The 25,054-nt window shown below is 45.3% G+C and overlaps 1 protein-coding gene across 7 annotated transcripts in view; it reads right to left on the minus strand.

Annotated features, from left to right (window-relative positions):
• The window catches only part of ZNF346 (zinc finger protein 346), a 68,173-nt gene that overhangs the window by 26,403 nt on the left and 16,716 nt on the right, over positions 1-25,054 (minus strand). For 2 of the 7 annotated variants that reach the window (XM_058440182.1, XM_032158735.2), the window contains exons 2-3: positions 20,448-20,551; positions 19,809-19,901 (exon numbers count right to left, since the gene is read on the minus strand). The exons of 1 other annotated variant lie outside the window; for it this stretch is intronic. In XM_058440182.1, coding sequence (XP_058296165.1) covers positions 19,809-19,901; positions 20,448-20,551 — 197 coding nt within the window. Of the gene's footprint in view, positions 1-1,112; positions 1,255-9,378; positions 9,613-16,846; positions 16,992-19,808; positions 19,902-20,447; positions 20,552-25,054 lie in introns of those variants that run through there. 4 more of the 7 variants (XM_032158732.2, XM_032158729.2, XM_032158730.2 and 1 more) reach the window with 4 other exon arrangements.

Genomic DNA, 25,054 nt, shown 5'->3' on the forward strand with positions numbered 1-25,054 from the left:
CCAGGCTGGAGTGCAGTGGCACGATCTCGGCTCATTGCAACCTCTGCCATCCGGGTTCGAGGGATTCTCCTGCCTCAGCCTCCTGAGTAGCTGGGATTACAGGCGCGCACCACCGTGCCCGGCTAATTTTTGTATTTTTAGTAGAGATGGGGTTTCACCATGTTGGCCAGGCTGGTCTTGAACTCCTGACCTCGTGATCCACCCACCTGGACCTCCTCGAGTGCTGGGATTACAGGTGTGAGCCACCGTGCCCGGCCACACCTGGGTAATTTTTGTATTTTCTTTTTTTTGTAGAGATGGGGTTTTGCCATGTTGCCCAGGCTCCAAATCTCTTCACATTGGAACCAGGATGATCTGTCCATAAAGCTCAAACTGGCAACGGCTTCCCAGTGCTCTTAGGGTAAAGGCCCACCTCCCTAACATGACCCACAAAGTTATGCGTGGACACCTGCTCATTTCCTCTGCATCACTATGTCCCATACTATCCTACTTGCCCTCTGGGGTGCCTTTCTTGATCCCTGCTCCCCCATCTTATCTCCTCTCATTTTATGTGCCCACAGTCTTGCATTTGTCTTTTTTTCTAAAGTTTGTCACAGTTGTAACTATTTGCTCAATGCCTGTCTTCTCTGCTGGACTGTAAGCTCCATAAGAAAACAGACAATACCTGTTTTATTTACTACATATATACCACAATGCCTGGCACATATTAGGTAAAAGTCCAGTAAATACTTATTGACTATATATGAATTTAGTAAGACCCGAAAACTTGTCCTGTATATAAAAGCTGAAGAAACTGGGGGACCAGCATGAGGCTCAGAAAGCAGCTCTACTGAGTGGGAGACAAGACCCAAATTAGGGAAAGTAATGGGGTGAAGCAGAGGAGGATTTCAGTAACCTGGAGGGGACATTCAATGCTCTGGGGGCAAGAAGGATTTGCCTGAATGCTATGTAGGTTTTAGTTCTGGCCTTCTAGGGTAAATATGAGAGAAACACAAGCCTGGAGTATAAAACCACTCTAAGGCTTATTTGATCTGCGTGGTAGATGATGCATTTGCCCCCGGTGGGATTTGGATACCCTGGGTAATCTTACAGTAGATCCATACTTGCCATGAGACACTTGTCAGGGACCCTCAGGAACTATTCTCTGGATCCAACACAGAACTACATTGGGTTTCAATGTGGGCTCTGGCTCTGCCACTCTTTAGTGTGGAACCCTGGGCAATCACTTCACCTTTCTGGTTTTAATATCCTCATCTGTAAAATGGGGATAATCAAAGTTGTTCAACAGTTATTGTCAGGATTACATCAGGTAATTAAATGTGAGAGCACCTAGCCCAAGCCCTGGACTATAACACCTATCAGTAAGTGTTAGATGACTTGACTAAATGAATGAACTAAATGAATGAATGGCCTTGAACGAAGCCAGCAGGGAGAAGTCAAGCTGTTAACAAACCTAAATAGACCGGGCACGGTGGCTCATGCCTGTAATCCCAGCACTTTGGGAGGGCGAGGCGGGTGGATCACTTGAGGCCAGGAGTTCCAGACCAGCCTAGCCAACATGGTGAAACCCTGTCTCTACAAAAACAAACACCTAAATTCTTTGCTAAGGTAGAATCCTTGTTAGCTGAAGTCATTGCCTGCATATTCTAGGTCAACAGCCCACCTCTGTAAGAAGGGGGACAGAGTGGGGCTCAGTGCCTCTGCTAGACATCCTACACTTGGAGAGCCTCCTGCCAAGTATGCTGAGAGCTGGAGGCACGTGGAAGGAGTGTAAGGTTTGCAGCCACACAGAGCTAAAGACCCATAGTGATATCAACATTTATTAACATCAAGGTCTTATCAGCTGTATGAGCTTGAACCATTCACTCTGGGTCTCAACCTCTTTATTTGTAAAGTGGTCGACATCATATCTATTTATAGGAATGTGTGGAGATTAAAATTATAATGTATATATTCCTATCAAAAGGGGATCTAATACCCCTGCCTCTCTGCCTAGTTATTTTATTTTATTTTATTTTTTTGAGACAGAGTTTCGCTTTTGTTGCCCAGGCTGGAGTGCAATGGCAAGATCTCGCCTCACTGCAACCTCCGCCTCCCAGGTTCAAGCAATTCTCCTGCCTCAGCCTCCCAAGTAGCTGAGATTACAGGCATGTACCACTACGCCTGGCTAATTTTGTATTTTTAGTAGAGACGGGGTTTCTCCATGTTGAGGCTGGTGTCGAACTTCTGACCTCAGGTGATCCACCTGCCTCAGCCTCCCAAAGTGCTGGGATTACAGGCGTGAGCCACTGCACCCAGCTATTTTTTTTTCTTTTTAATAAAAAAACTATCGATATTCTTCAAATCCAAGTCCTCTTGAAAATCTATGACCTCAGGCTGGGCATGGTGGCTCATGCCTGTAATCCCAGCAATTTGGTAGGCCGAGGCGGCCACATCACCTGAGGTCAGGAGTCTGAGACCAGCATGGCCAACATGGTGAAACTCCATCTCTACTAAAAATACAAAATTAGCCAGCCGTGGTGGCGCATGCCTATAATCCCAGCTACTCGGGAGGCTGAGGCAGGAGAATTGCTTGAACCCAGGAGGTGGAGGTTGCGGTAAGCCGAGATCGCGCCATTGCACTCCAGCCTGGGAAATAAGAGCGAAACTCTGTCTCAATAAATAAATAAATAAATAAGAAAATCTATGACCTCAGAGTGAAGGTGTAGAACACCTGATTTTTCTTTTTTTTTTTTTTTTGAGACAGGGTCTCACCCCGTCGCCCAGACTGGAGTGCAGTGGCACAATCTTGGCTCACCACAATCTCCGCCTCCCAGGCTCAAGCGATTCTCCTGCCTCAGCATCCTGAGTAGCTGGGATTACAGATGCATGCCACCACGCCCGGCTAATTTTTTTGTATTTTTAGTAGAGACAGGGTTTTGCCATGTTGACCAGGCTGGTGTTGAACTCCTAACCTCAAATGATCCACCCACCTCAGCCTCCCAAAGTGCTGGGATTACAGGTGTGAGCCACTGCGCCCGGCTGAGAACACCGGATTTTAAAGTCATGTTATTTGGCTTGATTGCCACCTGCATCTCTAATTGATAATATACAACTTAGTTTTAGAGTCTTTATTTGTTCTACATAAGGACCAAAAAAAAGAGAAAAAACAAAACTTGAAAAAGAGACACAGGTCTTTTTTTTTTTTTTTGAGACAGAGTTTCACTCTTGTCACCCAGGGTGGAGTGCAATGGTGCGATCTCAGTTCACTGCAACCTCCACCTCCCGGGTTCAAGTGATTCTCCTGCTGGGATTACAGGCGCCCACCACCACACCCGGTTAATTTTTTGTATTTTTAGTGGAGACGGGGTTTCGGGTTTCACCAGGTTGGCCAGGCTGGTCTCGAACTCCTGACCTCAGGTGATCCACCCGCCTCGGCCTCCCAAAGTGCTGAGATTACAGGCGTGAGCCATCACACCCAGCCACAGAGGTCTTTCTATAATACGTTCCTCTATGTATTTAAAAACTTGAAATAACTAGCATAAAATGAATATTCCATTCAGTAATAATTTTTTTTATTTTTATTATTTATTTTATTATACTTTAAGTTCTAGGGTACATGTGCACAATGTGCAGGTTTGTTACATACATATACATGTACCATGTTGGTATGCTGCACCCATTAACTAGTCATTTACATTAGGTATATCTCCTAATGCTATCCCTCCCCCCTCCCCCAACCCCACGACAGGCCTGGGTGTGTGATGTTCCCCACTCTGTATCCAAATGTTCTCATTGTTCAATTCCCACCTGTGAGTGAGAACATGCAGTGTTTGGTTTTCTGTCCTTGCGATAGTTTGCTCAGAATGATGGTTTCCAGCTTCATCCATGTCCCTACAAAGGACATGAACTCATCCTTTTTTATGGCTGCATAGTATTCCATGGTGTATATGTGCCACATTTTCTTAATCCAGTCTATCGTTGTTGGACATTTGGGTTGGTTCCAAGTCTTTGCTATTGTGAATAGTGCCGCTGTAAACATACATGTGTCTTTATAGCAGCATGATTTATAATCCTTTGGGTATATACCCAGTAATGGGATGGCTGGGTCAAATGGTATTTCTAGTTCTAGATCCTTGAGGAATCGCCACACTGTCTTCCACAATGGTTGAACTAGTTTACAGTCCCACCAACAGTGTAAAAGTGTTCCTATTTCTCCACATCCTCTCCAGCACCGTTTTTTTAGTTTTTTTTTTTTTTTTTTTTGAGTTAGTCTTTGCCAGTGCAGTGGTGTGATCTCAGTCATGCAGTTCAAGGGCACGATCTCGGCTCACTGCAACCTCCTCCTCCTGGGTTCAAGTGATTCTCGTGCCTCAGCCTTCAGAGTAGCTGGGATTAACGGGCACATGCTACCATGCCTGGCTAATTTTTGTATTTTTAATAGAGACGGGGTTTCTCCATGTTGGTCAGACTGGTCTCCAGCTCCCGACCTCAGGTGATCTGCCTGCCTCGGCCTCTCAAAGTGCTGGGATTACAGGTGTGAGCCACCGCACCCAGCCAATTTTTGTATTTTTAGTAGAGACGGGGTTTTGCCATCTTGGCCAGGCTGGTCTCAAACTCCCGACCTCAAGTGATCCACTTATCTTGGCCTCCTAAAGTGCTGGGATTACAGGCGTGAGCCACTGTGCCTGGCCCTAGTTTTCGATTTTAATCAGTAAGTTATTCCTGAGGCAGGGGGAGATACTTCGGTGGTTCAAATTAAAAAGGACTCAACAAGGCCAAATTTATGTTAAGAAAGCAGAAACAGAACCTTTGGAAAAGCCTAATATTTTTCTCCTACCAAGTCTTTCTAGACTGGACACCAGGATGTTGAAAATACTGACATTACCCCTTTATTACCAAAGATATAGAGTCAATTTCCAGTTTCCACACATTTATGAAGTAACTTTCTCAAGTTCTTTTAGTGCCCAAAATTTCAGAGGTAGCTATATGAAGTCTCAAAAAAATCTACATATTAGGGCCGAGTGTGGTGGGTTCGCGCCTGTAATCCCAGCACTTTGGGAGGCCGAGGCAGGTGGATCACCTGAGGTCAGGAGTTTGAGACCCGCCTGGCCAACATGATGAAACCCTGTCTCTACTAAAAATACCAAAATTAGCCGGGTTTGGTGGTGGGTGTCTATAATCCCAGCTACTCGGGAGGCTGAGGCAGGAGAATCGCTTGAACGTGGAGGTCGCAGTGAGCCAAGATTGCACCATTGCACTCCAGCCTGGGTGACAGAGTGAGACTCTGTCTCAAAAAAAACAAACAAAAAATCTACATATTTGTAAATGTAATATATAATAGTAATATGTAGCAAAATCCACATATTAGTAAAATTTCAATACAATTTTTTACTTTTCAGAAAGGTATCTTTACCATAAAGAACCTACTATTTCTTTTTTTTTTTTAGACGGAGTCTCGCTCTGTCGCCCAGGCTAGAGTGTAGTGGCGCAATCTCGGCTCACTGCAAGCTCTGCCTCCCGGGTTCACGCCATTCTCCTGCCTCAGCCTCTCCGAGTAGCTGGGACTACAGGCGCCCGCCACCACGCCCGGCTAATTTTTTTGTATTTTTAGTAGAGACGGGGTTTCACCGTGGTCTCGATCTCCTGACCTCGTGATCCGCCCGCCTCGGCCTCCCAAAGTGCTGGGATTACAAGAGTGAGCCACCGCGCCCGGCCGAACCTACTATTTCTTAATTTATAGAACCAGTTTTTACCCAGAAATCTAAGTAAACTGAATTAGTTAAGTTCACTTGAGGTGTTTCTGTTCTGGAGTAATAGATTATACTATGCAATCATTACAGTAGCCCCACCACCACACCCCACCTACCATCTGCAGATTTGCTTTCTATGGTTTCAGTTATCTGTGGTCAACTGCAGTCCAAAAATATGAAATAAAAAATGCCGGCCAGGCACGGTGGCTCACGCCTGTAATCCCAGCACTTTGGGAGGCCGAGCTGTGTGGATCACAAGGTCAGGAGTTCAAGACCAGCCTGGCCAACATGGTGAAACCCTGTCTCTACTAAAAATAAAAAAAAAATTAGCCGGACATGGTGGTGGGCACCTGTAATCCCAGGTACTTGGGAGGCTGAGGCAGGAGAATTGCTTGAAACTGGAAGGTGGAGGTTCCAGTGAGCTGAGATGGCACCGCTGCACTCCAGCCTGGGTAACAAGAGCAAAAGTCCATCTCAAAAAAGAAAAATAAAAAAATAAAAAAATAAAAAATAGCCAGATTGGGCATGGTGGCTCATGTCTGTAATCCCAGCACTTTGGGAGGCCCGAGGTGGGTGGATCGCTTGAGCCCAGGAGTTCAAGACCAGCCTGGGCAACATGGCGAGACTCTAGCTCCACAAAAAATAAAAAAGTAGCCAGGTGTGGTGGCACACGCCTGTGGTTAAGCAATTTGGGAGGCTGAAGTGGGAGGAATGCTTAAGTCCGGGAGGTCACGACTGCAATGAGCCATAATTGTGCACTGCACTCCAGCCTGTGTGACAGAGAAGACCCTATCTCAAAAAAAAAAAAAAAAAAAAATTCCAGAAATAAACAATTCCTAAGTTTTTAAAGTGCTGGCTATTCTGAGTAGCATGATGAAATCTTAAGCTATCCCATTCTGCCCTGTTTAGGATGTCAATCATCCCTTTGTTTACCACACTGTATACGCTATCTGCTCATTAGTGCCTTAGCCATGTTGGTTCTCAGACAGAAAAACACAGTATATAGAGGGTTTGGTATTATCCACCATTTCAGGCATCCATGGGGGGTTTTGAAACGTATCCCCCCTGTCTACGGCCATACCACCCTGAACGCGCCCGATCTCGTCTGAAACGTATCCCCTATGGATTAGGCATGGACTAGTATATTCTAAAAACATGTTAGTATGTCACAAAATGTTAAAATATGTATAGATTTTGAAATGTTTAAAGCATACAATTGGAATGTACAGTAAAAAGGCAGCAAATATTTTCTCCCAATGAATTCATAGCAAACAAGAACACATGTAAGAAAAACTATCATCAAGGTAGATATTTTTTTCCCTCTCTTAACAGTATAATATTCATGAAAACTGAATTTCTTCCAGGTCTTTTTTTAATTACCCTTAATGTATTAGAAATGGTCCAGTCAACTTTAAGGAATGTTCATTTTAAAACAGCATTAAAAGTACCAAAATACACAAATATTTTGGGCAAGACTTAAATGCATACTTGATAAAAGCAGGCTGGGTTTAACGGCTCATGCCTGTAATCACAGCACTCTGGGTGGCCAAGGTAGGAGGATGACTGGAGCCCAAGAGTTCATGACCAGTTTAGGCAACATACAGAGACACTGTTTTTTTTTTTTTTTTTTTTTTTTGAGATGGAGTCTTGCTCTGTTGCCAGGCTGGAGTGCAGTGGCACGATCTTGGATCACTGCAACCTCCACCTCCCAGGTTCAGGTGATTCTCCTGCCTCAGCCTCCTGAGTAGCTGGGACTATAGGCGCGTGCCACCACGTCCAGCTAATTTTTGTATTTTTAGTAGAGACGGGGTTTCACCATATTGGCCAGGATGGTCTGGCTCTCTTGACCTCATGATCCACCTGCCTTGGCCTCCCAAAGTGTTAGGATTACAGGCGTGAGCCACTGCACCTGGCAAGAGACCCTCTTAAAAAAAAACAAAAAGGTAAAAACAAGGAATTCATCCTTTACCAACGAGTGGTGAATGGATCCTGCAAGTCAGGAGATTTCCATGCTTTCTCTCGCTCTACAGATGTTCCTTGACTTGCAATGGGGTTACATCTGGATAAACCTATTACCAATTGCTGCCTAGCAGTGCAAGAGAAGTACAGTTTCTATTCAACATCTGTTGCTTTCACACTATCGTAAAGTTGAAAAAAATCATAAAGCTGAACCATAGAAAGTTGGGGACCATGTGTACGTATAGTTTTAGTAGTTTTTCTTGGTACCAGTATCTCCTTAATATAACCACAACCAAAGAATGGGGGAGGCAAAACTTTAATGTAGGGGTCTAAATTCTGCTGATAGGAAGCAACTTTTTCTCTCTCAGGGGGTTCACCTTTGTGGAGGTATAAAGTAAGAACTATCAGAACATGAGATTCTGATCTAATCCGCTAAGGGTCCTTGGCCCAAATCTGGCTTGCAGACAGGTCTGACTTACATAGGGTATAAAAACAGTTCTTTTTTTTGGCTGGGCACAGTGGCTAATGCCTCTAATCCCACCACTTTGGGAGGCCATGGCGGGTGGATCACTTGAGGTCAGGAGTTTGAGACCAACCTGGCCAACATGGTGAAACTCTTGTCTCTACTAAAAATACAAAAAAAGTTAGCCGGAAATTAGCCATGTGGGGTGGCACATAACTGTAATCCCAGCTACTCAGGAGGCTGAGGCATAAGAATCACTTGAACACAGGAGGCAGACGTTGCAGTGAGGTGAGATGGTGTCACTGTACTCCAGCCTGGGAGACAGAGTGAGACTCTGTCTCAAAGAAAAAAAAAAAATTGTTTTTTTGATACATGTTCTCGCTCTCACTCAGGTTGGAATGCAGTGGCACAATCATATCTCACTTTAGCCTTGACCTCCTGGGCTCAAGTTATCCTCCCACCTCAGCTTTCCCAAGGTGCTGGGACTACAGACATGCACCACCATGCCCAGCTAATATTTAAAATTTTTAGTAGAGATGGGATCTCACCATGTTGGCTAGGCTGGTCTTGAACTCTTGGGCTCAAGTGATCCTCCTATCGTGGCATCCCAAAGTGTTTGGATTACAGCATAAGCCACCATGCCTGGCTGGGCTTGAAAATTTTTAAATTTAGTTACACATTTAAAAATCAGAGGGACCAGGCGCGGTGGCTCACACCTGTAATCCCAGCACTTTGGGAGGCCGAGGCGGGTGGATCACGAGGTCAAGAGATCGAGACCATCCTGGCTAACACGGTGAAACCCTGTCTCTACTAAAAATACAAAAAAATTAGCCAGGCGTGGTGGCAGGCGCCTATAGTCCCAGCTACTCAGGAGGCTGAGGTAGAAGGATGGCATGAGCCCGGGAGGCAGAGCTTGCAGTGAGCTGAGATTGCGCCACTGCACTCCAACCTGGGAGACAGAGCAAGACTTTGTCTCGAAAAAAAAAAAAAAAAAAGAAAACCTGAAAGATATGGTAACAGCTGAGTAGGAATGGCATTCACTCTTCAGCTGACCATATCCTCTTCCTGGCTCTCATTTTAATTTCTCATCTGGCTTCTGTAGGCATCTGAGTTTGCAAACCCTACTTACAAGACCTAAGAAGGAAAAGCACAACGTCGGCTGGTCCAGGGAGCCCCAGTGGCCAAACCCTGGTCCAGCTCTGGGTGTGAGCTAGGCCTCCTCACCTGGAAAGTCACTGACAGCAGGGTCCGCCAGCCGCCCATAGCGTGCCATTAGTTTGAGCTTGGTCTCTTGTTTTCTGTGTTTCTTGCCCACATAATGTTGTTGAGCCATGGCAGGGTCGTTGAAAGTTGCATGGCAGAGGCTGCAGAACTTGTCTGGGTCTATCATCTCTCTATTCTGGTGCAAGGCTAAGGTGGAGGCCACAAGGAAAGGATTCGTAAGGCGTTTCGACAGGGCTGCGGTGAGAGAGTTCAAACAGAAACAATGAAAAAACCCAGATGGTGCCAGGCTTTTGAGTATGCTGAATAGAAAGGGCTGTGACACCAGTTAATCCCACTGGCAGATGTGGCACTGCCTGTGTGCATCACACACGTGAATGCATTCTCTAATTGGGAAACCTGGGAAGATTTGAGGGAGCCCAAAGACTGGCTATTTCATTCAGCAGCTTTAACTACTTTAAGCCCACAAATTCTGATGTTTCTCATATTCTTAGGAGGCTCTGAACTTCTCCTATCAAGTTGCCAAATTACAATAGACTAGAGATGCATACTTGCACTCTTTTTTTTTTTTCTGAGATGGAGTCTCGCTCTGTCGCCCAGGCTGGAGTGCAGTGGCATGATCTTGGCTCACTGCAAGCTCCGCCTCCCGGGTTCACGCCATTCTCCTGCCTCAGCATCCCGAGTAGCTGGGACTACAGGCGCCCGCCACCACGCCTGGCTAATTTTTTTGTATTTTTAGTAGAGACGGGGTTTCACCGTGTTAGCCAGGATGGTCTCGATCTCCTGACCTCGTGATCTGCCCGCCTCGGCCTCCCAAAGTGCTGGGATTACAGGCGTGAGCCACTGCGCCCGGCCCATACTTGTACTCTTGAAGGGATACCTCAGCATTTCCCAGAACTTCATAGCAAGTGGGACACGAAGTTTGGGAGTTTTATTCTCATCCTTAAAGTAATACAGTTGCAGAGCTGGGAACCAATGCACAGATATAGAAATTGAGGCTTGAGTTCCTGGAGCTCACACAAGGTCATTCAGAAAAGGTAACCATACTAGGGATGCCTTTTAGGCTACATTGCATATTATAGGCTGAGTAGAGAGAAAAGAGGACCATTAACATTTAGTTATGCGTTTTGCTCACACCTGTAATCCCAGCACTTCAGGAGGCCAAGGCAGGTGGATCACGAGGTCAAGAGATTGAGACCATCCTGGCCAACATGGTGAAACCCTGTCTCTCCTAAAAATACAAAAATTAGCTGGGCATGGTGGTGTGTGCCTGTAATCCCAGCTACTTGGGAGGCTGAGGTAGGAGAATCACTTCAACCTCGGAGGCGGAGGCTGCAGCGAGCCAAGATTGTGCCATTGCACTCCAGCCTGGGTGACAAGAGCGAAATTCCGTCTCAAAAAAAAAACCAAAAAACATTTAGTGATGTGTTTTGTACATGTATTTTCTCCTTTGGTCCTCAGAACTACCCCAATGAGGTAGGTATCACTTTGCCACATTATTCAGAAAAACTGAGGCTCAGATGAGTGAAGTGGCTTGCCCAAGGTGACCCAGCCAGTGAGTGAAGTCAGGTCTGTGATCCTAAAGCCTGTGCTCTCTTTGCTATGCCAGGCTGCCAGAGTGTGGCAAGAAGACCTGAAGGCTATAGCTCTTACTTTCACCTTCAGAAAACATCCCTGATTCTGGCCAATGAATTCAGTTAATCAGAGCCTGGTATAGGCATACATGTGAGCCTCTTGTGCATCAACATATTGCTTGATGTTGACTCTAGGCTGCACTGCTGCCTCATAAAGTGGATGCCACGACTCACTAACAAGTCCATGTGGCTGAAATGGTGTCAACCTAGCAACTACTGCTTTAAAAATGTGGGGCCCAGAAGTCCCCACCAGTGGTGGAGGACGGATGGGGCTCAGCAGGACTCACAGATGATATGTCTCAGATGCTCTTCCATACCTGTATCACTTCAACTGGGGAAGTTTTGAGGATTTGGGGCAAGCCAGAAGAAATTTGCTGGCCTTTCCCACAGTGGTTTTTCTAGTATAGGGAATTTCAATTTCTCTGCTCATTGATTTTGTTTCAGCAAGTCATTAAAAAAGTAATGTATGCCGGGCGTGGTGGCTCACGCCTGTAATCCCAGCACTTTGGGAGGCCGAGGTGGGCAGATCACCTGAGGTCGGGAGTTCGAGACCAGCCTCAACATGGAGAAACCCCATCTCTACTAAAAATACAAAAAAATTAGCCAGGTGTTGTGGTGCATGCCTGTAATCCCAGCCACTAGGGAGGCTGAGGTAGGAGAATTGCTTGAACCTGGGAGGCGGAGGTTGCGGTGAGCCGAGATCGTGCCATTGCACTCCAGCCTGGGCAACAAGAGCGAAACTCCGTCTCAAAAAAAAAAAAAAAAAAAGTAATGTACATGTTGTAGAATATTTTATAATATGAGAAAATATTCTGTTTGTGGTGTTGAGTGCAAAAAAAGCAAGTTACAGGCCAGGCACAATGGCTCGTGCCTGTAATCCCAGCACTTTGGGAGGTTGAGGCAGGCAGATGATCTGACTCAGGAGTTCTGAGACCAGCCTGGCCAACATGGTGAAACTCAGTCTCTACTGAAAAAAATACAAAATTAGCTGGGTGTGATACTGCATGACTGTAATCCCAGCTACTCAGGAGGCTGAGGCAGGAGAACTGCTTGAACCCGGTGGGCGGAGGCTGCAGTAAGCCGAGATTGCGCCATTGCACTCCACCCTGGGCAAAAAGAGTGAAATTCTGTCTCAAAAAAAAAAAAAAAAAAAAAAAAGAAAAAGAAAAAGAAGAAAAACAAGTTACACATCAATCTGCTTCTTATGTCCTCAATTTTATAGAACAACAACAAACGCATAGGTGACAGCATGGAAAAAAGATCAAAAGCACAGAGAGTAGAGTGTGTTTCACTATTTTCCAACTTTTCCTTTCTTTTTTTTCTTTTTGAGATGGAGTTTTGCTCTTGTTGCCCAGGCTGGAGTGCAATGGCATGATCTTGGCTCACTGCAACCTCTGCCTCTGGGGTTCAAGCGATTCTCCTGCCTCAGCCTCCGAAGTAGCTGGGATTACAGGCATGCGCCACCATGCCCAGCTAATTTTGTATTTTTAGTAGAGATGGGGTTTCTCCATGTTGGTCAGGCTGGTCTCAAACTCCTGACCTCAGGTGATCCACCTGCCTCAGCCTCCCAAAGTGCTGGAATTACAGGCGTGAGCACCCGGCCTATTTTCCAACTTTTCTGTAATGAATGTAGATTTTTAACATCAGAAAAGAGGTATAGGCTGGGCGCGGTGGCTCACACTTGTAATCCCAGCACTTTGGGAGGCCGAGGCAGGCGGATCACGAGGTCAGGAGATCGAGACCACAGTGAAACCCCGTCTCTACTAAAAATACAAAAAAATTAGCTGGGCGTAGTGGCGGGCGCCTGTAGTCCCAGCTACTTGGAGAGGCTGAGGCAGGAGACTGGCGTGAACCCGGGAGGTGGAGCTTGCAGTGAGCCGAGATTGCGCCACTGCACTCCAGCCTGGGCGACAGAGCAAGACTCCGTCTCAAAAAAAAAAATAAATAAATAAAAAGAAAAGAGGTATAATGGTTGTTAAGAGAGAACGGTCATTCTTTGATACTGAACAGAAGCATCAGAGGTGAAAAGGTAAGTAAGTCTAGCAGAACCATTTAATGCGCATCCAATAAAATGATGGATATAGAGTCTGTTCTCAGAAAATAACCTGAAATGTAATAAAGTGTTCTACAGAGATGTTCACTGCAGTGTTATTTGTAACACCAAAAAGTGGGGGGTGGGGAGATTAAATGTTCAGCATTAGAGGAATATTAAATGTAGTATGATGCAGTCACTAAAAATGCTTATAAAGAATTTTTTAATAACATGGGGAAATACAAATGTCATATTAAATAAAAAACATATAGAAGGCAATTGTATGGCCAGGTGCGGTGGCTCACGCCTGTAATCCTAGCACTTTGGGAGGCAGAAGCGGGTGAATTACCTGAGACCAGGAGTTAGAGATCTGCCTGGCCAACATGCCGAAACCCCATCGCTACTAATACAAAAATTAGGCAGGGAATGGTGGCTCACGCCTGTAATCCCAGGACTTTGGGAGGCTGAGGCGAGTAGATTACCTGAGGTCAGGAGTTTGAGACCAGCCTGACTAACATGGTGAAACCCCATCTCTACTAAAAATACAAAACTGGCCGGGCACGGTGGCTCATGTCTGTAATCCCAGCACTTTGGGAGGCTGAGGTGGGTGGATCACCTGAGGTCAGGAATTCAAGACCAGCCTGACCAATATGTTGAAACCCTATCTCTATCAAAAATGCAAAAAGTAACTGGGCATGGTGGCAGGAGCCTGTAGTCCCTGCTACTCAGGAGGCTGAGTCAAGAGAATTGCTTGAACCCAGAGGGTGGAGGTTGCAGTGAGTCAAGGTTGCACCACTGCACTCCAGCCTAGGCGACAGCAAGACTCCATCTCAAAAAAACAAAAAAACAACATTAGCCGGGCATGGTGGTGAGCACCTGTAATCCCAGCTACTCAGGAGGTGGAGGCAGGAGAATCGCTTGAACCCAGTGGGGCAGAGGTTGCAGTGAGCTGAGATCGCGCCATTTCACTCCAGCTTGGGCAAAAGAGGGAGAGTCCATCTCAAAAAAAAAAAAAAAACAAACAAAAAAGAAGGCAATTGTACATACCATATGGTAAGATCATTGTTTGAGGCCAGGAGTTCAAGAGCAGCCTGGGCAACATAGTGAAACCCCGTCTCTACTAAAAATATAAAAATGGGCCAGGCGCGGTGGCACGCGCCTGTAGTCCCAGCTACTTGGGAGGCTGAGGCAGAAGAATCGCTTGAACCCAGGAGGCAGAGGTTGCAGTGAGCTGAGATTGTGCCACTGCACTCCAGCCTGGGTCACAGAGCAAGACTCCATCTCAAAATAAATAAATAAATAAATAAATGAATAAAAATAAATAAAAAAATAAAGAACCCCATATGTGTAATCCATATGTGCATACTGGTATTTTGAAACATCACCAACATATTAACAGTATTTCTCTCTTGGTGGTAGGATTTGGGTGACATTTTGCTTTCTTCTCTGTATCTTTTGCAATTGTTTGAAGTGGAATTATTCATAATGAGTATGCATTGTTTTTATAAAAACATTAAAGTTATTTAAAGTAGTCTATGTTTATATGCACATATACACGGAGTTAACCTAGATATACACAAAACAAACATACGCACAGATATACAAAGATACACATAACAATAAGATTATAGGAGAAACAGATTATAGGAGAAACCAAAATGTTAACAGTGTTTATCTGTGAATGGTAAAATATGGGTAACTTTTCTTTCAATTTATCCACGTTTTCCTTATCTCTTACAACATGCTTATATTACTTTTACATTAAGAAGTGTTTAATTTCAGAAATGTAGTTATAAAGTTGTGTAATAACAGGAAATGTGCTTAAGCTGTAAAATTAAATGAAAAGTAAAAGCAGGATATAAAGGGTACCTGCATTATGATCACAACTATATAAAAACAAAGTATGTGGCAAAAGCTGAAAGTGAATCTGGAAAATAATCTCTTGAGTATGAAATTTCGGGGACAAGGCATAATGCAGAGAATTTTCCCATTTGTGGAAAGAGAAGTCTGTGACCTTATAAAATTTTTTTTTTTTTTTTTGAGGAGAGGTCTTGCTCTGTCCCCCAGGCTGGTGTACAACGGCGCAATCTCAGCTCACTGCAACCTCCAGCTCCCAGGTTCAAGCGATTCTCCTGCCTCAGCCTCCCAAGAAGCTGGGACTACAGGCTCGTGCCACCACACCCAGCTAATTTTTGTTATTTTTAGTAGAGATGGGGTTTCACCGTGTTGATCAGGCTGGTCTCGAACTCCTGACTTCAAGTGATCTGCCTAACTCGGCCTCCCAAAGTGCTGGGATTACAACAGGCATGAGCCACCATGCCCAGCCTATGTCCTATGTTTTTAATACACATTATTGTATCCTCACAACCAATGAAGTAGACAGTATTATTATCATTTTATAGGTTAGGCAGTTCAGACACAAAAAAGTCATATAAACAGTAACAGTGCCAGGCTTTAAACCTGGGACTCTGTGACTTCAAAGTCCACATTCTGCTGTTTCATACCATGAATAACTAGATGTGGGTGTGATAAAAAGGTGTAATTATGAGTGGCCAGGTGTGGTGGCTCATGCCTGTAATCCCAGCACTCTGGGAGGCTGAGATGGGAGGATCACTTAAGGCCAGGAGTTCAAGACCAGTCTGAGCAATATAGTGAGAAGCCATCTCTATTTAAAAAAAAGGGTTTGGCCGGCGTGGTGGCTCACGCCTGTAATCTTAACACTTTGGGAGGCCGAGGCAGGTGGATCACGAGGTCAGGAGATTGAGACCATCCTGGCTAACACGGTGAAACCCTGTTTCTACTAAAAAATACAAAAAAAATTAGCCCAGCATGGTGGTGGGCGCCTGTAGTCCCAGCTACTTGGGAGGCTGAGGTAGGAGAATGGCATGAACCTGGGAGGTGGAGTTTGCAGTGAGCCGAGATCATGCCACTGCACTCCAACCTAGGCAACAGAGCGAGACTCCACCTCAAAAAAAAATTATGAGTGATTTTTCACCCTACCTTCAAAGGCTTCTAAAACACTGTTGTCAGTTAACACAAAAAGGATAATAGTATTACTAATAGTGTAGTCTACTTCTTGGTCCAAAATAGAGAAGCAAAAATTATCAAGAAAACAATGAAATAAACATCAAAGAACTTTCACTCTTGACTAATTGCAATTAGCAGAGGTTAAAACCCCAGAAAGTCAGGAGTTAATGAGATGAAAGTGAGGGCTGAGCCCTAGTCGTGACAAGATAAAGGGGGCTATTTCAGAAGTCACTGTACTGGGAATGAATTCATGGCAGTTACAGATTGTGGGGCAGTAGTAGCAGCACTGAAGTATTCAGCTTTGAAAGGCAAGTCCCTGTCTTGAGGAGAACAGGCAGCTTTTGAGGATTAAAGTGAGTAGGCCATAACCTGAGCATGTGAAAAAGACAAGGATTTAGCTTTCAACTTGGAACACGCAGTAATAAGGGCAGATGGATGCTGGGATGGAAAAATCTAAGTGGGAGAGGTAGGAGACAGAATGCTCTCATGGTATGTGTGGCCTGGAGGACTTTGGCACTCCTGAGTTATAATTATTAGTCAGGACAAAAGCTCAGGCTATAGAGAAAAACCTATAACCAAAGAAAGGGAGGTTAGGTGAGCATAATTCTGAGACTGCATTTCAATGAAGCTGGGTCTACTTGGAGATTTTTAAGGGTTCTCAAAAGCAATTCAACCTCTTCAAGTCTGTGGCCTCAGTGAGGATCTCTGTGAGCCCCTGGCAATAGTGCCCTGAGGATGGGAGGGGTCCCACTATAGCACTACTCAGGAAAACCAGTACCTTCCACCTTAGTGGACTGCTGCTTCAGCTTTAAGTTCTTTGCGTGGGTCTTCCCCAGGTAGTGCGACTGGGCCACGACAGGGGAGGAAAAGGTCATGTTACAGATGGGGCAGCACTGGTTCTTGTCTTTGCTTCTGCTGCTCTTCTGGTTGGAAGAAAGAACACAGGTCTGATCATACCACTGCCCCGCCAGAAAACCTTCAGTGGTTCCCCACTGCCCATAACAGAATAGGCATTTATGGCCCCCCTCACACATTAACCCCAACCTGCTTTCCAGATTCTTCTCCAGCTACTTCGTCCCAGGCTCTACTCACCATCCCCCACTTTATTCTCTCATGCTTCCTTGCTTTGCTTTGGCCATTCCTGCTGTCTAAAATGTTCTTCCTTCCTTTCCTACTTGGCAGCGTGTCTGCTTAGCCTTCAAGACCCAATTTAAATATAAGCTTTTCTTCTGGGGGACTTTCTCCTAAAAAAAAAAAAAATCATTCAGTAAACAACTATCAAGTCCCTTTGTCTGTGTATTCCAGGAAGAATGAACCCTGCTCCTCTTCTGTACTCCCAGAGTACATTAAATAGACCTCTGTCATAGCACTTGCCACCCTAAACTGACAGTGTCATAGCTTAGGAGACTTTTCTGTGAACTCAAGTGTGACACTGGAACAGGGACTATTTGACTCATTTTTGTTTCCTATCCTTCACACCCAGCTGGAGTCTGGCACACAGTAGATGCTCAGAGTTTGCTGAACAAGTGGACCATTAGGGTCTCACTCTGATGCCCAGGCTGGAGTGCAGTGGCACGATCTCGGCTCACTGGAACCTCCACCTCCAGGGCTCAAGCAATTCTCCCAGCCACCCCTGCAAGTAGCTAGACTACAGGAACATGCCACCACACCCAGCTAATTTTTGTATTTTTTATAGAGACGAGGTTTCACCATATTGCCTAGGGTGGTCTCGAATTCCCGAGCTCAAGCAATCCACCTGCCTCAGCCACCTAAATTGCTAGGATTACAGGCATGAGCCACCGCACCCAGCCTCCCATTGCATTCTACTTGTTGATTATGATTAGGCTAGAAAACCATGTATTTCAAGACTACATAAAGGGATCCCAACATCTCTCTCAGAAAGCCTGATCTCTGAATAGGGTGCAAAGATGTAAAATAACTTGCCCAGGGTCATAGAGTTTATCTTGCCTTTCTGAATTATAAATTGTGAGAAAAGGGCCAGGTCGGCCGGGCGCGGTGGCTCACGCCTGTAATCCCAGCACTTTGGGAGGCCGAGGCGGGCGGATCACGAGGTCAGGAGATCGAGACCATCCTGGCTAACACGGTGAAACCCCGTCTCCACTAAAAATACAAAAAATTAGCCGGGCGAGGTGGCAGGCGCCTGTAGTCCCAGCTACAAGGGAGGCTGAGGCAGGAGAATGGCGTGAACCCCGGGGGGCGGAGCCTGCAGTGAGCCGAGATCGCGCCACTGCACTCCAGCCTGGGTAAAAGAGCGAGACTCCGTCTCAAAAAAAAAAAAAAAAAAAAAAAAAAGGGCCAGGTGTGGTGGCTCATACCTGTAATCCTGGTACTTTGGGAGCCTGAGGTGGGAGGATCACTTGAGACCAGGAATTTGAGACCAGCCTGGGCAACAAAGCGAGACCCCGTCTCTACGAAAAAATTTTAAAAAAATCAGCCAGGCGGCTGGGCGCAGTGGCTCACACTTGTAATCCCAGCACTTTGGGAGGCTGAGGCAGGCAGATCACTTGAGATCAGGGGTTTGAGACCAGCCTGGCCAACCTGGTGAAACCCTGTCTCTACTAAATACAAAAATTAGCTGGGTGTGGTGGCGCACGCCTGTTGTCCCAGCTACTTCAGAGGCTGAGGCAGGGGAATCGCTTGAACCCAGGAGGCGGAGGTTGCAGTGAGCTGAGATCGTGCCACTGCACTCCAGTTAGCCAGGCGTGGTGGTGTGTGCCTGTAGTCCTAGCTACTTGGGAGGTTGAAGTGGGAGGATCACTTGAGCTTGGGAGGTTGAGGCTGCAGTGAGCCATGATTGCACCACTGCACTCCAGCCTGGGTAACAGAGCCAGGTCCTGTCTCATAAATAGACAGAGAAAATAGAAAGGAGGGAAACCAGGGATAAATAAATAAATAAGAAGAAGGGAAACCAGGGGATGAGTCCAGTAAATTTTGAGAAGAGATAAACAAGGACCTTCCTAACCTGTGGCTACTATAATAGGAGGTAGCAGTCTATAGAGTAAACTCTTATTTATTGAGCATCTACTAGGAATTGAAATTTTACCTCACAATACCCTTAAGAAGTAGGCATTATCTCTACTTTATGGGGGAAGTTCACAGAGGTTAAGTGACTTGGCCAAAGTCAGCTGATCAGTAAGACACACAGCCAGCTTTGAGCCCTAGTCTGCATAACTTCTCTTCCCATGATGAGATGATACTCCTGAGGGACTGGGGGTGGCTTCAGCATAATGCTCATAATATTTCTGAGCCAAGAAGCACATGTGATCACCTCTCAATCAGAGCAGGCATTTGGAAAGGTGTTCCTTCTGCCTATTTATTCAAAACATTCAAGTATTGAACTTAGTTCTTTTCCCTGGCTCTCAAGAAAGCAAGCAGCCTGGCTTCTTTCCACTTTCTCTTGTCTTGCTCTAACAAACCACTAGGCAGTAATATGTAATACCAGCTCCATTACTGAGTCCCTACTATGTGCCAGGCTCTGAATTGGGTGCTTTTTATAAACCTGCCCTCAATTTTAGTTTCAAAAAATCCTGAAGGGTAGTTGATATTACCATGCTCATTTTTATAGAGGAAGAAATCAAGGCTTTGTGAAGTAATAGACTTGCCCGAGTCACACAACAGGGCCAGGATTTGAAGCCAAGACAGTCTGACTTGTTCACCACACCAACCTGCTGGCTGGCTTCATCAGGAAGCAAGCAGGCTCAATATGGCAGCTGTGTTACCTGATCTGAGTCTAGCTTCTTCGTTTCCCCCTTTAGTGTCTCCATTCCATGGATTGCTAGGTATCTCTTCACTTTGTTGGCATGTTTTTTGCTCTGCAAAAACCCAGGAGAAAGATCAAAGATAGCCAAATGCTACTTCATACTTAAGGCACTCAAAAACACTTATGAGATTTTCATCTGATTCATCCTCACAAAAAGTTTTGAGGAGGAGGTGAGGGAAGTTTGAGTTCCTGCTCTGTGCAAGGCATTTTACAGCTACCAAATTTAATCTTCACAATCTATGAAAAAATTATGACCATTTCTATTTTGTGGATGAGGAAACTATCTAAAAATGATGCAGTTTCTTGCTCAAGATGAGTAGCAGAGTTTTGATTCAAAGTCAGATCTATTTAAAGCCAAAGCTCATACTTTATGCTATGCCAAGCTGCAAGGGAAGATACACATATAATGATCCTGATTTGGATAGGGGAGATGAGACTCAGGGAAATTAAGTCAATCTTCAAGTCACAAGCCAACATGCATGGAGGCAACATCTGGGTGGCTAAGCAGCAATTACACTTCACCATGCAAACCAGAGACAATTAGGGGTTTGGCACCAGGTCTGAAAAGAAACGCAGTTCCAAAAGTATGATGGCATACCTGGTAATGTGCCAGCTTCTGGGACTCAGAAATAAGCAAGGCGCAGCAAACCTTACACTGGGTGTTGGTGAAGAGACATTGGTTCTTCTGGATCATGTGCTCCACTACAGAGGGGAAAACAAGAAATCACTGAGTTGACAAACACTACCTCAACAGCACTGCCTTTGAATTCTGCCTCAGACACAGGCACTGAATGATGGGATGCCATACTAGGACACTGGCAGACCTCAGCCAGCCTTTCCTGCTGCCGCCTTGACTCATGCTGTGTTCTCACGCCACCTACACTATTACTTATTTTATAGTTTTATGTATGCCAACTTTCTTTACTTAGGAACTTCTTTTCAAAAGGAATCTTTAGATCATAAACTTAAGTAGATACCAATAAAAATAAATATGATAAAAATGAGGCTTGGAGCATTCCCCAGGAAGAAGAGAACAGCAACTGTGCTGAGAGATTTTAAGATATGGTAGTACCCAACTGAAACTTCTTCCCAGATAGAATCAGGACTAAAAGACTGGAAAAAGGAATACTTTTCTCATTGTTCTTGATCTGACTTTGAAACATTTAAAATTACATAACAGGGCAGGGCGTGGTGGCTCATGCCTGTAATCCTAGCACTTTGAGAGGCCGAGGTGGGCAGATCACCTGAGGTCAGGAGTTCGATACCAGCCTGGCCAACATGGTGAAACCCTGTCTTTACTAAAAATACAAAAATTAGCCAGGTGTGGTGGCAGGCGCCTATAATCCCAGCTACTTGGGAGGCTGAGGCAGGAGAATTGTTTGAACCCAGGAGGCAGAGGCTGTAGTGAGCTGAGGTTGTGCCACTAACTCCAACTTGGGTGACAGAGCTAGACTCTGTCTCTAAATAAATAAATAAAATAAAATCACATATTATATAAGTGCCACACTATATGAAATATGGTATTAACCTGTGCTTAAATTATTGTGCCTGGAGAACAGTCTTACTTTTTTGAGAAGAGAAGAGGTAAAATCTCTCCCAAGGCATGAGTTCTTTTTTTTTTTTTTTTTTGAGATGGAGTCTCGCTCTGTCACCCAGGCTGGAGTGCAGTGGCACGATCTCGGCTCACTGCAAGCTCTGCCTCCCGGGTTCACGCCATTCTCCTGCCTCAGCCTCCCGAGTAGCTGGGATTACAGGCACCCGCCACCACGCCCAACTAATTTTTTTGTATTTTTAGTAGAGACGGGGTTTCACCGTGTTAGCCAGGATGGTCTTGATCTCCTGACCTCGTGATCCACCCACCTTGGCCTTCCAAAGTGCTGGGATTACAGGCGTGAGCCACCGTGCCCGGCCAAGGCATGAGTTCTATCATGGCACTGGCAATGTGAGGCAGAGGCAGAGTCTAAAACTGGGAGAGGAGGGCAAGCCCACATTTTTAATCTCCTGCTCTCAGCCAAAAAGTGGTCAAGGCTAGGCACAGTGGCTCACGCCTGTAATTTTGGGAGCTCAAGCATTTTGGGAGGCTGAGGTGGGAGCATGGGTTGAGCCCAGGAGTTTGAGACCAGCCTGGGCAAGATGGTGAGACTTTGTCTCTACATAGAAACCAACAAACCAACAAACCAAAAACTAGCTGGGGGTGGTGGCACATGCCTGTGGTTCCAGCTTCCCGGGAGGCTGAGGCTGAGACAGAGACAGAAGGATTGCTCGAGCTCAGGAGGTCAAGGCTACGGCAAGCCATGTTAGTGCCACTGGACTCCAGCCTGGATAACAGAGCAAGCCCCTGTCTTAAAAAAAAAAAAAAGTCGATGCCCTGGAAGAGGTTCTTGGTGGGGAGCTTTTAAGATGCCTCTCCTTAATCCACAAAATCTAAAGCTTACCTATGTCAGCCCTTTTAGGCAGAAGGGCTGTATTTCTGCCCCTAATGATCTCTTTTTATTTCTGCATTTTTCTCTTACAATGGCAAATTTTTGTGAAAGACCTTGCCTGTCTTAGCTATGCTCTAAAAAACCAAGAGAAATGACTCTATAAACAGAATTGGCCCAGAACTTTTAAAAGAGGGTCAGAGGTGGCCAGGCACGATGGCTAATGCCTGTAATCCTAGCACTTTGGGAGGCCAAGGTGGGTGGATCATCTAAGGTCAGAAGTTCGAGACCAGCCTGGCCAACATGGTAAAACCCCACCTCTACTAAAAATACAAAACTAGCCAGGTGTGGTGACGCATGCCTGTAATCCCTGCTACTTGGGAGACGGAGGCAGGAGAATCACTTGAACCTGGGAGGCGGAGGTTGCAGTGAGCCGAGATTGTGCCATTGCACTCCAGCCTGGGCAACAGCAAAACTGGGACACACACACACACACACACACACACACACACACCCCCCAAAAAAAAAAAAGGAAGAAGAAAAAAGAAGAAAAAAAAGAGGGTCAGAGGCTTCTCACAATGAGAAACCCACATGGGGAAGGTAATACCCAGGGGTCAGAGTTCAGTCATCACTTCCTCACCTGGAGATTGTGGATTTTGTTGTGTTCAAGAGATGAGGTTTCAAGCATATTCAGAATCAGACTCCCAAACCCACAGCAGGGGCAGGTAAGTACCTGCTAAATAAATGTACCTCTCTGCTGGAATGCACTCTCTGGCCTTAGAGAGCACATTCACATAGTCCACACAAATGTATTTATAATACCTGCTTTGTGTCAACATTGCACTTAGTGCTGGGGGCCATACCAACAAATAAGATGGGGTATAAAGTAAAAAATAAACAAGATAATGACAGAGAATTAGAAATGCTATGAAAACAAGCAGAGTACGTGGTAGAGAATGACGGGGCAGGAGAGTTAGTAAAGACCATCACAGGGCCGGTTGTGGTGGCTCACACCTATAATCCCAGAAACTCAAGAGGCTGAGGCAAGAGGACTGCTTCAGCCCAGAAGTTTCAGACTGTCCTGGGCAAAATAGGGAGAGCCACATCTCTACAAAAATTAAAAAACAAAACAAAACAAAAAAAAACGTAGTTGGACATGGTGGCGCATGCCTGTAGTCTTAGCTACTCAGGAGGCTGAGGTGGGAGAATCCCTTGAGCCTAGAAGTTTGAAGCTTCAGTGAGCCGTGAATGTGCCACTACACTCCAGCCTAGGCAACCGAGAAAGACTTTGACTCTGAAAATTAAAAAAAAAAAAAAAAAAAAAGATCATCATGGAGAAGTGTCAGCCACAAGGCTTACAGGAAATGAGTGTTCCAGCATGAAACAGTATTAAGTCTGTGAGGCAGGGATGAGTTTGGCATATTCCATGTTCAAAGAATGGAGAGAAGCCCACTATGCCTGGAATACGGTGAATGAGAGAAGAATGGTAGGAAATTAAGTTGGAGAGACAGCATGAGGCCTAGTAGATCATGTTGAATGAATATAAGGCTCCATAAGCCACAGCATGGACTATGGATTTTATTGGTAGTATAATGAGAGGTGACAAGATCTGGTTTGCCCTTGACAAGATTACTCTGACAGCTGTTGTCAACAGACTGTATGGGGACAAGAATGGAAGCAGAAAGAACAAGGAAGAGGCTGCTGTAGTCTTCAGAGAATAGATGATGGAAGCTTGGACTAGGCAGGTTGTCAGTGCAGATGGAGAAAAGTGAATGAATTTGGAATTATGTTCCAGCAATAGGTTTGACATCTGATTTCTTAGACTGGATGTGGGGGTGAGAGTGAAGGAAGGAAAGGAGTCAGGGATAACTCCTAGGTTCTGAACTTGAACAAGTGAATAGATTAGAACTAGGGGAAGATAGCCTTGGAGGAAAAATTAAAGACTTTTCCTTATGTGAGTGTGAGTAGTCTATCAGCTATATAGGTGGAGATGAGTTGGAGATTCAGATCTGTCAGTCACTTGAAGCTCAAGGGGGAGGTCAGAGCTGGAGATATAAATGGGGAATCATTGGTATATCAATCATATTTAACACTGTGGGGCTGGAAGAGAATGCCTAGTGTAGATGAAGAAGGAAAGAGGTTCAGAGACTGCGCCTTGGGACCCTCCCAATTTTGAAGTCAGGCAGAGGAAGCGAAGTTGAATATAAAACAAGGTGAGTACAGGGTGGAACTTCTGGCCAAGGCAGAGTGAGGAGATCTTCTCCTGCAGAAGCAACAATAAAACAGGACAAAACTGACAAAACCGGACAAAACTGAGAAAACCAACAAAACCAACCACTTCAGCACTCTGGAAGTTAACCAAAGGGACTTAACAATCTGAGAGCAACTTTATGCTTGCAAAACTGCTGAACTTCAGCTAAGAACAGCAGGAATCAGCGGCTTTTTTATTTTTCCAGATGGGGAAAAACAAACAAACAAACAAACAAACAAAAACTCAGGGTTTCCCAGGGTGCAGTGCCCACGCTGGAGTGCAGTGGCATAATGTCAGCTCACCGTAGCCTCAATTTCCCAGGCTCAGGTGAGGCTGTTCTCAGCCCCTCCTGCAATCGGAGTAGAAATTCTGGCAAGAAGGTGCTAGCCATGAAAACAAATAGCTTCCATACAGAAGGAAGGAAATCACTTGATTTCCTTTACATGTAGCAATATTGTTGATGGAAGTGATGATCTCCAAGGCAGTAAGCAGGAAGAGTCAAAGGCTCCACTGGCCAGAGGTGTGGTCATGGTT

This window comes from Hylobates moloch, unplaced genomic scaffold (assembly GCF_009828535.3).
Source record: "Hylobates moloch isolate HMO894 unplaced genomic scaffold, HMol_V3 SCAFFOLD_6, whole genome shotgun sequence".
In the NCBI taxonomy this organism is placed as follows: domain Eukaryota; kingdom Metazoa; phylum Chordata; class Mammalia; order Primates; family Hylobatidae; genus Hylobates; species Hylobates moloch.